At 37.1% G+C, this 14,393-nt stretch overlaps 1 protein-coding gene across 2 annotated transcripts in view; it reads left to right on the top strand.

The window, feature by feature from the left end:
- Katnal1 (katanin catalytic subunit A1 like 1) overlaps positions 1-14,393 on the top strand; it is a 78,908-nt gene that overhangs the window by 50,588 nt on the left and 13,927 nt on the right. For both annotated transcript variants that reach the window (XM_026388375.2, XM_026388374.2), the window contains exons 7-9: positions 2,710-2,868; positions 3,835-3,961; positions 6,102-6,236. In XM_026388375.2, coding sequence (XP_026244160.1) covers positions 2,710-2,868; positions 3,835-3,961; positions 6,102-6,236 — 421 coding nt within the window. The remainder of the gene's footprint in view (positions 1-2,709; positions 2,869-3,834; positions 3,962-6,101; positions 6,237-14,393) is intronic.

Below are 14,393 nucleotides of genomic sequence, written 5' to 3'. Positions count from 1 at the left end.
GCACATGCTAGGCGAGCGCGCTACCGCTTAAGCCAAATCCCCAGCCCCTTACTGGATATTTTAAGGATTAAATGAGTTAGAGGCCTTAGAATACTGATAGTAGTTAGAACTATGTAAAAGTTAAATAGATAATTAGTGGAGGATTCAAATGAGAAGATAGGTTGAAACCAGATTAATTGTGGGAGTTTGAGCCTTTTCTTGTAGGCATTGGGGAGAACTCTGGGCAGGGAAGGTAGCATAGTACACAGGGAGAGTTTGGGAAGAACAGTCTGCTTCCTAGGAGTAGCAAAAGACAAGAGGCAAAGAGCAGATTCAGAAGTGGTTAGCAGTAGTTTAGGCTTTTAAACTCAAAGGGCCTCTTAAGATGGTGATTATGAAAATAGAAGTGACAGATGCTAGTTGTATTTAATGGAGGAGAATGATAAGCTTTCAGATGTTATATATATATGAAGAAGGAGACAGGGCAAAGATAATATCAAGACTTTGCCTCTGGGTAAAGAGTGAGGTGACATAAATGTAGAACTTAGGACATGGGTTTATTATTGTTGATGTTGAAACTTTAACAAGAACTGAGGTGCTTCTGGGGAAAGAGATAATGAATTCCTTTTGAGTTTGAGAATTTAGTATAGTATTCACGTGGAAATACACCATTAGTGTTGGATATGCAGGGCTGAAGTTTGTTTGTTTTGGTATTGGGATTGAACCTGGCCCTTTTTTATTTTTTAATTTGACACAGGGTCTCACTAAGTTGCTTGGGGCTTGCTGAATTGCTGAAGCTGGCTTTGAACTTCTGATCCTCTTGCCTCAGACTCCCAAGGGGATGAAGTTATTGAGAGAGGTGAAGGACAAGGATATTCAGTGCCATTCAAAAATGAATATCTCTAGGATGAAATTTTCTCTAAAAAAATAATAGGCCTTCCTTATAAATTTTAAGTCCAAATTATGTCACTTTTTTTTCCCAAGGCAACACTTAAAATGATACTAAGAAGATAAGGGCTTGCCCAGAAGGTAGACTGCTGTATTTCTCAGTGGCTCAAATATATACGTATGCCTGAGTCACTCTTACGTTGAGACTCTATTCATCCACCAGGCCTAACTCAGCACTTTCTAAACTGCACTGTAATTTATTTATCTCTGTCCCCCATTAAATTTAAAATTTTCTTAAAGATTTATGTGTGATTTCTGACTAGGTCAACCATGTATCCTCAGGGCCTAACACTTCGTAAGGATTCAGTAAATGTACCTTGGGGAAATACATATTTATTAGTTACCACGTGTCAAGTGATACGCTAAGTGCAGAGGACCAAAATGATTAAATAACAACCCACAGGAAATCATGGTCTTCGTGCAGATAAATATTTATTATTACAGATGCAGTGTATTGCGTGCAGTATTTGTTGCACAGGACAGTGTGGTAGTCAACATGCTGCTGTGGCAGCAGAGAGGAGTAACTAGATCTTGATGGAGAATATCAGGATGGTTTCCAGAGCAGGTGCCTCTGAGCCGAGACTTGAAAGACACCAGAGTTCAGTATGCAAATGTGACGAGGAAAGTCCCTAAGGCAGAATGGTTGTCTATCCAAACGTGAAAGGTGTAGGAGGATGTAGTATGTTTGTGGAATCATATGGCTGAAGCATAGAGTGTTTCTATGGGTCATGTAACAAAAGACTGCTGAGTAGCTGGAGGTAGCTGCCTTTCTTGAAGAGCCCTATGTGTCATGCTAAAGATACTGAGTCAGCGAAGAGCTTTATCCGGAGATGACTTGCAAACGTAGAAAGATGCTCTTCCAGTAGCAGGAGGATTGATTGGTTGGAGGTGGACATAGCTGAAGAGAGGTAAGGAATATAATGAAGAGGCTGTCACAGTATTCAGAGCCACGGCACTGACTGTTTGGCCTGGATTTGTAAGAGGTGTTAAGAAAAAGTGTGATATAGGGAAAGGGAGAGGGATGAGTTGTATGACTCCCAGATTCCAGGCTCAACTGAAGGCGTATGTGGCGATTTCTGACACCACCTATGCAGAGTTGGGCCAAACTTCACAGGCTGAGAGCAGTTTTCCTCAAAATAAAAAAGACATTTTCTGTGACATGTTGAACCCAACATTCCTTGCCCTCAGTAAGGGACCAATCCTACCTTCCACATTCATCTATAATATATACCTTTTAGTCAAAAAAATTAAGATGCATTTGAGGTAATAAGGTAGCAGTGAAATTTACTGGTCATTCCAACATAATCAAATTAACTAGAATTGTGTCAGCTTAATGTAGTATAAATAAAATGGTATTAATCATAAAAAAGCCACTAAATACATACTAAAAACTAACCTTGAACTGCTTCTTACATTTGAAAACAAATACATCAAGTATTCTACAAAAACAAATCAGTGAATAATGAAAATGCCTTAAGAAAACCAACCCTCTGATGTCTTGAAGATCAGTGAATTTTTACATGGTTATTATTATTTCATCTCCTCAGGAACTTACTCCTGTAATTGTCACCTGTTTCCTATATCTTCTTATCTACTGGCTTTTTCTCCCCACAGTATAGAAACTTCAATCACTCTTCACTTTTTTTCTATCTATAAAATGATACTCCTGCCAAATGTACTGTGACCTTACTGTGACAGCTGTGTTTATGTACTTCAACATGATAATTTATAAAAAAGTATTTTAATCTGAAAAATCATTTAATTCATCTTTTGAAATTTCAGGGTGTGCTGATGGTTGGACCCCCAGGCACTGGTAAGACTATGCTGGCAAAAGCTGTTGCCACTGAATGTGGCACAACATTTTTCAATGTTTCTTCTTCTACACTGACATCTAAATACAGAGGTGAATCTGAGAAGTTAGTCCGTCTGTTGTTTGAAATGGTGAGTGATGGTGTATTCAGATTTAAAGTACTATTTGTGTGGGTGTATGGTGGCCCCACATTCTAGGTGCATTCCCCTAGGAATCTTTTCAAAAAGGGCTTGTGGTTATATTTCAATAGTTCTGGACATACACCCACCTTGAGCAATGGGTTGGTTGGTTTTGTGAGGTAGTTGATGTTCTTCAGTGTGTCTTTCTCTCTGAAGAGGGCCCTCTGGTGTCTTGCTCAGTGAGAGTAGAAGAGATTCTGGCTGTATATAGGTCAACTGGATAGTGTTTCTGGATATCTAGAAGATTGGTGGAGCAGAAGAATATTTTTATATGTATTTAATATATATATTAAATAGCACAGATCACTTCATCAGAAACTGACGTAGCATTAAAACTTGTTCCTTTTTCAGAAAGGATTTGTAATAATTAAGAATGCATGTGGGCTGGGGATATAACTCAGTTGGTAGAGTGCTTGTTTTGCATGCACAAAGCCCTGGGTTCAATCTCCATCACCACACATACACACAAAAAGAATGCATGTTTGAGGATAGAAGTTGATTTATCTTTCAAACTTTTTTCATTATGGATATAACCAAACACAAAAGTAGAATAGTATGGTGAGGGGCTGGGGATATAGCTTTGTTGGTAGAGTGCTTGCTTTGCATTCACAAGGTCCTGGGTTCAATCCCCAGCATCACCAAAAAAAAAAAAAAAAAAAAAAAAAAAACTACATGGGGATTCACCATACTATTCTATCATCCAACTTTACCAACCATATAACTTTTTCAGTTTTAGAAAGTTTTACTTATCTAATTGATTTAACTTCTGTTAGTAACCAGATTGTGGTGGCTTTGAAGTTGAAAGTTAGGTTTTCAACTTTCATTTGCTTTATTTTAAAAGGAAAAAAATGATATTTTAAAAAATTCAAATTATTTTATGAGATAGATGAATAATTTCTTTAAAATATTTTTACAAAGGCTAGGTTTTATGCCCCTACCACAATCTTCATTGATGAAATAGACTCTATCTGTAGCCGAAGAGGAACTTCTGATGAGCATGAGGCAAGTCGCAGAGTCAAGTCTGAGCTCCTAATTCAGATGGATGGTAATTGATATTTAATTATGTTTCAAAACTGGTATCTTTACGTTTTTAGCTTTGCATAAAATCATACTTTGGATGTTTTCAGAGAATGGACTAAAAGGAAGTCTGAATTTATTTTTAACTACTTATGTACCCACCCACTTGTTCATCTGTTGGTGAATTAGTACAGGACTACCGAGGCCTTCAAGGAGTCTCTGTGACAGCAGAGGCTCTAGAGGTGTGACCTCAAGTTCCAGGGGTCCTTGAGACCCCTTGAAAGGCTTTGCAAGGCCTAAACTATTTTAATAGTAATATCAAGACTTTGCCTTTTTACTCTCATTTTCTCACAAGTGTATGGTGGAGTTTTTCAGAGACTATGAGACCTAGGAGTAGCAGAAAAGGTAGAAACCAGAAGCAGATATGAAAATCCAGCTGTTCTCTGTTGAGTCAGACATTAAAATGTTTTAAAAAGTCTCTTTTTACTAAACTTATTTTCAAAAAATATGTCATTTATGTTAACTATTCATGGATATATTATTATTTTAAAATAATCATATTTTGTAAATTTAATTTATAAATGGTGAATATCAGTAACACCAGGTGGTAGCAGTTGGGCTCTGAGGGTTTTTCCTGAGGAGCTGTTTTGTTTGGCCTGTGTGGTTCTAAAAATAAAGTTCATTTCTTTTGACAAGTGGCTCCTGAATTGTGCCCAGCCAGACTGTGGCATTTGGTGGCCCGTACGGGGAACGAACCCGCGACCTGATATACTCCACACATACAAAAGCTCTTTGGCACTCCCAAGAATTTTTAAGATTGTAAAAGGGTTCTGAGACTGAAAATTTTGAGAGCCACTTTTAGCCAGGAAGCAGACAACCAATGAGAAAATTTGTAATACATGCTGATATGTTCTGTGGTAGAAGTAAGCTCTGGGTGCAGTGAAAACACAGTAGGAGTCTCACCACCCAGACTAAGGGAGTCATGAAGGGGATAGATGAGTTGGGCTTTGAAGCATTGGTTAGGGTTGTCCAGACAAAGAAAAAAAGGCATTGGGTAGCCACCCAAAAGAGTTTTGTGCTTAGAGGTGCTGCTTCCTCTGCTAGTGCGTGGTATGCACCATGAGAAAAGATTAAAAGCTATTAAAAAATATCCAGAGTATTTGTTTCAAAATAGTTACCCACTGACCATGAATACTTAATATTTATGGTGTGTTATATGTAGTGTCTTTTCCTCAGTTTGCCATTTTAACTTTTGCTTAAGTATGTGAGAAAGGAGCAGCTGTATTATGTTTTATAGGAAGGGTGTAGGGGAGAGTATTAGTTGTTCAAAGTTGGAAAAAAAAACTGAATACACATTTAATCAGCAAAATTTCATTGAGACGTGTTTGTGACTGTGGTTGATTATCAGTTGGACAGCTTGATTCTTTGGGATAGGACAGAAATAGGAGTTTTAGTATTAATTTATTATGAAAATGCATATTAAACTTGGTGGCTCTAAACCCACTAATTTGTTATACCAGGCTAGAAATCGTATCAGTAAAGTTTGTGAGGTTTTTTATTTTTTTAAAGAATATTTTTAGGGCTGGGGATGCGGCTCAAGCGGTAGCACGCCCGCCTGGCATGCGTGCAGCCCGGGTTCGATCCTCAGCACCACATACAAACAAAGATGTTGTGTCTGCCGATAACTAAAAAATAAATATTAAAATTCTCTCTCTCTCTCTTAAAAAAAAGAAAATAATTTTTGAGGAAATTTGTGGTTAAAAAAAAAAGAAAGAATGAAGCCGGGTATAGTGGTTAATGCCTGTGATCCCAGCGACTTGGGAGACAAGGCAGGAGTGTGGCAAATTTGAATCTAGTTCAAGACCCTGTCTCGAAAGAAAAAGGTATGGGGATATAGCTAGAGAAAGAAAAAGAAATAGACTAGTATCTGATGTCTTCTCAGAAGAAATATACTTATTTTCTTAGAAAATTTAGTTTTTCTTACTGCATTAGAACCCTGAACAAGATTTTGTGAATTTTTTTACTTCCTTGTTTTGTAGTTATCTGTTGTTGTGTCTCATTTTGTCACCAATTCTGCCACAAGCACTATGATAGAAATGTTAGTTGAATAAAATAGTAAAGGGCTGTAATAAAAACAGTGACAGCCTTTCCTCTCTTAATGTGTCTAGGAGTTGGAGGAGCTTTAGAAAATGATGATCCTTCCAAAATGGTTATGGTATTGGCTGCTACCAATTTCCCATGGGACATTGATGAAGCTTTGCGAAGGAGATTAGAGAAAAGGATATATATACCTCTCCCAACAGGTATGATACCTTCCTTTTATTGTACCTTGAATTCTTCTGTCATTTCTGGTTACCTTTTTCTCCATATCTCTTTATTCCATTGTCATTCTGCTTAAATAAGTTTGTAGCATCACAAAACCAATTTGTAGTAGATGGAAACAGAGGCCACACAGTATTCTATTGAAGTACCTTATTTTAGAGAAATTCTTAGAGTCAGAACAGTATTTTTGTTAATAAATTTGGTAGCAATTAAGTTTTTACTTTGAACTTGAAGAGTCTTCAAACTTTAAGTGATTAAAAATGACATTCTCTTGGGGTCTTTTTAAAAACATGCTGCTTCGAAAAACATAATTTCATCTTAATGGATGTTCAAATTTTCATAAGTGATTTTTTTCTTTCTATTTTGGGATAAAATTTGCATGTAGTAAAATGTACATGTCTTAAGTGAATAATTCAGTAAGTTTTGATAAATGTATCTCCCACTTTAATCAATGCCCCATTGAAGATATAGGACATTTATATTACCCTTGAAAGTTTCTGTGTACCCCTACAAGTTAATTTAAACCTCCATTAGACATTGTGTTAGTTTTTCATAACTGTGACAAAGTACCTTACATAAGCAACCTAAAGGAGGAAAGATTGACTTCATATTCAGAAGTTTCAGTTCATGGTTATCTGGCTCCATGCTTTTAGGCCTGAGGTAAGGCAGAACATTGTGGCAGGGAGCTTGAGGTGGTATGAAGCTATTCAGCTCATGGTGGCTGGGAAGGAAAGATGGAAGGGGCTGGAGACAGGATATGCCCTTCCAGGGTACATACCTCTTTATGTACTTCTTCTGACTAGGACCTACCTTATGCAGATTCTGCCACTTCCTATAGTGTCACCATCTGGGGACCGAGACTTCAACGCATGAACCTTTGGCATTCCAGATCCAAACTATACAACATTCACTTTACCTGATTTTTATCACCACAGATTAGTTTTGCCTTTGTTAAACTTTATATAAATGGACTTGTAACAACATGTAGTCTTGCTTTCTGGCTACTTTCATTCAATGAAAAATTTTTGAGATCATTTATATGATTATAAGTTTTCAGAAGCTTATTCTTGAAATGATGATACCATAATTTATTCTTCTTTTGATAAGCATTTCAATCACTGCTAGTTTCTGGCTATTATGAACCAAGCTATAAACCTTTTTGTACAAATCTTTTTATGGATGAATATTTTTAATTTAATATAATTAGAATATATTAATATATTATAATTAGAATATGGGTCATATAGTAGGTATATGCTTAACTTTGTTTTTTTATTAGTTGTTCAAAACATACAAAGCTCTTGACATATCATATTTCATACATTTGATTCAAGTGGATTATGAACTCCCATTTTTACCCCGTATACATATTGCAGAATCACATCGGTTACACATCCACATTTTTACATACTGCCTTACTAGTGTCTGTTGTATTCTGCTGCCTTTCCTATCCTCTACTATCCCCCCTCCCCCTGCCCATCTTCTCTCTCTACCCCATCTACTGTAATTCATTTCTCTCCCTTGTTTTTTTTTTCCCTTTCCCCTCACTTCCTCTTACATGTAATTTTGTATAACGATGAGGGTCTCCTTCCATTTCCATGCAATTTCCCTTCTCTCTCCCTTTCCCTCCCACCTCTCCTCCCTGTTTAATGTTAATCTTCTTCTCATGCTCTTCCTCCCTACTCTGTTCTTAGTTGCTCTCCTTATATCAAAGAAGACATTTGGCATTTGTTTTTTAGGGATTAGCTAGCTTCACTTAGCATAATCGATTCTAGTGCCACCCATTTCCCTGCATATGCCATGATTTTGTCATTTTTTAGTGCTGAGTAATACTCTATTGTGTATAAATGCCACATTTTTTTTATCCACTCATCTATTGAAGGGCATCTAGGTTGGTTCCACAGTCTAGCTATTGTGAATTGTGCTGCTATGAACATCGATGTAGCAGTATCCCTATAGTACGGTCTTTTAAGGTCTTTTTGTAAGAAATACCCCACTTGTTTTCCAGAGTGATTATACCATTATATACTCTCAACTGTCAGTGAATGAGAATTCCAATACTTTCATGTCCTTGCCAACATTTAGTATAATGAGTAAATTTTAATCTTATTCATTCTTATCAGTCTGAAAGGCTCTTTCTTTATGGCTTCAGTTTGTATTTCTAATTGTTATATTGCTATATTTTTATGTGGTATTTCCCTCCAGGTGTTTTTTTTTTTTTTTTTTTTTTTTAAAGACGGGGTCTTACTAAGTTGCTCAGCAGGCTGGCCTCAAATTCGTGATCATTCTACCTTGGCTTCCCAGGGAGCCAGGATTATAGGAATTAGGCACCATGCCCAGCTTTCCCGTTTTTAATTGAGTTATTTGTTGTTTTTATTAATGCTTTATGTAAGGTTCTTCAACAGTCTTGTGGATATTTTCTATTTTGTAGTTTGCTTTTCACTTATCTTTATGCTGTATTTTTAATGGTATATTTTGATGAGCAGAAAATATTTAATTTTGATGAAGTCCTGCTGTCGAATTTTTCTTCTATGGATAGTGCTTTTCATGTCTTAAGAAATTTTTGCTTACCCTAAAGCTGCAGAGTTTCCTGGATTTCCTTTAAGAAACTATATTTAGATATGTGAACCCTCTTGATTTAATTGTGTGTATATGAGCTCGAGGGATGGTTAGATGGTGGAGTTGGGTTTATTTTTTCATAGTCTATACAATTATTCTAGCACCACTTGTTGAAAGGACTTTTCTTTTTCCATTAAATTATTTCAGCACTTTTTTTGAAAATTATTTTACTATGTATGGGTCTTTTTCTGAATATATTTAATGGATAAATAAATAAAGGGCTATCTTCAAGTTAACTATTTCTTCTTGAGTAGGTTTTGGTAACTTGTGTCTTTCAAAGAACTGATAAATTTCCACTAAGTTGCCAAATTTATTTGGATTTTAACTAATATATATGTGGATGCTGGCTAAACAGTTTAGGTGAAGCTGTTGATTTCCTGTCTGCAACTCAGTGTCAGTAGGTGGAGGCACTCAGGAACAGAAGATGAATATGACGTGGTTGAAGTAATGACAAACTGTAATCTGTGGGGATGAATAGGAGCCCAGGAGGATAGATCAGAACCCATACTGGGCTCTCTTTTTTTTCTAAGATTTCCAACTTTGACAGAGTTTCCTATAAAAGAAGCTGGGTAAATGTATACCTAGCTTGTTGAGTCAAAAAAGCTGAAGGAAGAAATACAGCAGCAGCTAAAAGAGCTGCCCCACTAACAAGGGGAAACCAATACCTATGTGACAATGTGTATCAACTGTGAGAGTTGATTCGTTTCTGCCTTGGACTTGCATGGACTACAGCTAACTTGGAAATATGCAGTAAGGAGAATTGTAGGAAATGAATGCCAGCTTTTCTGGAGCTGGCATAATACAAATCCACACACTTGACTTTCCTTTTTTAATCTATAGGATCTGTGGTAATGGCTCAGTTTTCATTCTTAATATTGGTAACACATCTCTAGTCTGTCATTCTTGCTGTCCATCATTTTTGGATTTTTAGCTCTATCTAATTTTTTTAGTAGTTGTTTTAACAATTACAATATGCAGTTTTGGGTTTTTTTGTTTGTTTTTGGTATTGGGGATTGAACCAGGGATGCTTTACCACTGAGCTATTATTATCCCTGGTCCTTTATTTTTTAATTTGAGACAGTGTCTCTCTAAGTTGCTGAGGGTCTTGCTAAGTTGCTGAGACTGGCCTCAAACTTGGGAACTTTCTGCTTCAGCCTCCCAAATCACTGGGATTATAGACGTGTGCCACCAAGTCTGGCTTGCATAGTTTTATATATTTATTTTATGCTTTTATCTTTTAAATTCTATACCTAAAATAAAAGTGGTTCATATACCACCATTATAGTATTACAGGATTCTGCCTGTCTCTATATTTATCTCTACTAGAGAACTTTGTTTTCCCCCCTACCCACCTTTTTTGTTTGTTGTTGTTGCTGCCTACCATATTTTTGTGTCAACTTGAAGGACTCCCTGTAGTGTATTTCTGGAAGGCAGGCATACTAGTGATGAACTCCTTAGCTTTTGTTATCTGGGAGAGTCTGTTTCTCTTGGAAGAGCAGTTTTGCCTAGTACCATCTTTTTGGTTGGAAGTCCTCCTCCAATATTTTGAATATATGCCATGCCTTTCTACCCTGTTTTGTTTCTGTTGCAAAATCTGCTGATAATCATATGGGAACTATTTTATAGGTGGAAAAAAACACTTTCAAGGCTTTTCCTTTGACTTTTGATGGTTGATACAATATATTTGAATGTGAACTTCTGGTTCATTCTCCTTGAAATCCTTTTGAGCTTCTTGAATTTGGCATATATATATATATTTTTTTCATATTTGGTAAGTGTAGGGCCATTGTTTCTTCAAATAAGCACTCTGCCCCTTTCTCACTTTCTATCCTTCTGGAATTCTCATAATATTCATATTGGTCTATCATATTGTCCCATAAGTTCCTTAGGCTATTTTACTTCATTCTTTTCAAATTTTTTTGTCTTGACTCAGTAATTTTCAGCCACCAGTTTTGAATTCACTGATTCTTCTTGATCAAATCTGCTGTTGATTCCCTCTAGTGAATTTTTCAATTCAGTTATTATATTCTTCAGTTCTAGAATTTATGTTTGGTTCTTTTTAAAGTTTTTCTTTGTTGAATTCTTATTTAGTTCTTGCATCATTTTCCTGATTCATTTAGTTGTTCATCCATATTTTTGTTTAATACCAAGTTTCTTTTAAGATTATTATTTTGAATTCTTTTTAAAAAAAGATTTATGAATTACCTAAGAGTTGGTTCATTGATACTGTTTTCCTTTGATTGGGCCACATTCTCTGTTTCTTCATATGCCTTTTTATTTTTTGTCATGATTTGCGCATTTGAGAGAATAGCCATCCTCTTCTAGTATTTGTGGAATAACTTAACAGGGGAAGAGATTCACCAGTCAGCCTACCTTCGATTCTGGAGCCCTCTCAAACCCTTTTGTGGGGATGCTTCCTCTCTGGATTTTTGTGTGTAATTTCCCAATGAGAGAGGTTTACTGATTTTTCAGGTAGTTTTGTTCTCTTGCTCCCTCTGGTGTCTGTCTGTGGTATTGTAGGCTCTCTAATGTTGCGACAAGACACCTGTTTTTCATGGCCCCACTGGCCTCTAAGGTCTGCCAGTTCCATCAGTGCCCCAAACCAAGTGAGATAGAAACCAGTCTCTGGAAAGCCCCTTCAACAGCCGGAATGTACATCTCACTCTGCTCTTTCTCTCCCAAGGGAGTAGTCATGAAGTTGTGCCGACTTTGGTCTATGGTATCATAAACTGTTCTCAGGCATCCAAGGTGTGTTTATTTCTTTTCTATACTTCAAGTCTGATGAAGCAAAAACCAAGTCTTTGGGCAGCACCCTGGAAAGCTGAAATGTTGGGTGTGTGTTCTACCCTTTTCTTTCCCCTCCAACTCTGGAAACTGCAAGTTGGGATTTTCTTCCTAATTACAGGGAGCTGTGTTGGCTCAGTGAAGAGCTGAGTCAGTTGAAATGAAGCAGCCTTTCTCAGCCTTTCTCACCCTTTTCCGTGAAGTTCTCACTCCCTTAGTCATAGGCTTTGAGCTTACCTGAGATGCTGTGACTTCTTGGTTGGCTTTTGGAGTTCTCATATAAGCCTCTGAACCATTTATTGTGGTTAAGTCTTAGTCTTCTTCTCATTGTTGGTTGGGAACAGCATCCGGAGCTTCCTGTTCCACAAACAGGAACAAACTTCATCTATTTAAAAGTCATTGAGTTTAATAGTTGTGTACTGTCATGGCACCATACCACAATGAAGTTGTGGAACATACCTTTCACCCTGAAAAGATTTTGTTGCCCCTTTGCCATCCATCCTTCCCTCTTTCCCCATTACCTTCCACCCCAGGCAACCACTAGTTTGTATAATTTTGTGGCTCATTATTTTCACCCAGAGTAATTATTTTGAGTTTCATCCGTATTGTTTGTTATTTTTTCTTGGTAAGTAGTGTTTTTATATTGATAGACCACATTTTTTTTTTTTTTTTGGTGTGTGTTTGTGTTCAAAATACCTGACAAGATTAAGGAGGAAAAGTTTCTCTTGGCTCATGGTTTTAGAGGTTTAGGCTATGGTCAGCTGGGTTCATTGCCCAGGGTCCAAGGTGAAGCAGAACATCATGGCAGAAGGATGTGGTGGAGAGAGCTAGTCCAGGCATGGCAGCCAGGAAGCAGAAAGAGAGAAGGTGGCTCAGTGAAGATGAACGCTTCTAGAGCACACTCCCAGTGACTCATCTCCTCTAGCCATACCCTACCTGCCTATAATTATCATCTAGTTAGTTCATTCAAATCAGGACGAACTGATTAGGTTACTGCTGTCGTAGTGCAGACATTTTCACCTCGAACATTCCTGCGTTAACACAGGGGCTTTTGAGGGACACCTCATATCCAAACCATGACATTTATGAATGGATATTTTGGATTATTTCTAATTCGGGGCTGTTGGGAATAAAACTGCTATGAGCATTCATTGTCCGGTCTTTGGGCATTTGTTTTCATTTCCCTTGAAATTATTATTCAAGAAATGATGGCATGTGATAGTGTATGTTTATAGAAAATGGGTTGGTATTTTCTTTAGATGTTATCTTCTCTGGTTGTTTTTAAGATACTCTGTTTATCTTCATGTTTCAGCAGGTTGACTGTGATATGTGTCTGGGGTTTTCTTTTTATTATCCTGCATGTACATGTTGGACATTTTGATATTCTTGCACAGGTCACTAGAGCTGTGTTAAAATTTTTTCTAATCTTTTTTCTTTTTATTCTTCAAAATGAATCATTTCTGTTCATCTGTCTTTGTATTTGCTGACCCATTTTTCTGCCATTTCCAATCTGTTTTTATTCCGCCTAGGGAATATTTTATTGTAGATATTCTATTTTGCAAATTTAGTCTATTAAGTTTTAGTTCCATTACTTTGCTGGGATTCTTCAGCATTGGCTCATTTATTTTTGTTTCTTTTCCTTTAATTCTTTGACATATTCCCTTCAAAAAGTGGGGCTTAATTCCCCTCTCTTTGAATATGGATTGGACTTAATGATCTATTTCAAAGGAATAGAATAAGGCGGAAGTGTTGCTAAGTGGCTTCTGAAGCTATATCTAAAAAGAATAGTTTCTGCATGGCTCTCCCTCTCTTGAATTATTGGGGGATCTAGCTGCCATGCCATGAGGACATTTTAAACAGCCTGTGGAGAAGCTCCCATGGGAAGTGAAGTCTTCTATCAACAGCTGGCAACATCTTGCCAGTGATGTGGGTGAGCTACCTTTAGGTGACTGTAGTCTTGACTTGTAAATTGACCACAAACTCATGAGGCACCCTTTGTAAAGATTCTACAGAGAAACAGAACCAATGGGACAGTGGTGTGTATTGGGGGTTGGGGTGATTAGTTTTAGGGAATTGGTTCCCACAATTATAGAGGTTGATAAGTCTAAAATCTGCAGAGTGGGCTGGCAGATCAGGAAAAACTGATGTGGTTCAAGCCTGAAGGCCAGCTCTTGACTGAATCCCTGCTTCCTAAGGGAAAGTCAGTGTTTTATTCTGTTTTATTCAGCTGATTGGTTGAGGCTACTAATATTATGGAGGATAGATAGTCTCCCTTACTCAGAGCCCACTAATTTAAATGTTAATCTTGTCTAAAACATCTTCACCAAAATATCCAGAATAAAGTTTGGCAGAATATTTGGGTACCGTGGTCCAGCCATGCTGACATAAAATAAGCCATCAACAGACCCCAAGCTAAAACCTAGCTAAGCTGTATCCAAATTCTTGATTCATAGAAACTGTAGGGACAGTAAATTGGTTATGTAGACATAGATAATTAACCTAACATTAACTGCTTTATACTTTTTGACAGCTAAGTAGCTTTTAGATTATCTGTTTCTCTTGTCTGTTTTTAAATTTTTTTTATTGTGGGCTATATTTTTTAGCTTCCTTCTTTTTGGTGGTGGTGCTAGGGATTGAACCTAAGGCCCATGCATGTAAGGCAAGCACTCTGCCAAATGAGCTTTATCCTCATCCCATTTCTTAGCTCCTTAATGTGTCCAGTAATTTTTATTGTG

The sequence above is a fragment of the Urocitellus parryii genome, chromosome 2 (assembly GCF_045843805.1).
Source record: "Urocitellus parryii isolate mUroPar1 chromosome 2, mUroPar1.hap1, whole genome shotgun sequence".
NCBI classification, from domain to species: domain Eukaryota; kingdom Metazoa; phylum Chordata; class Mammalia; order Rodentia; family Sciuridae; genus Urocitellus; species Urocitellus parryii.
The sequence above is the reverse complement of the archived record's forward strand: the minus strand, read 5'-3'. Positions and strand labels throughout refer to the sequence as shown.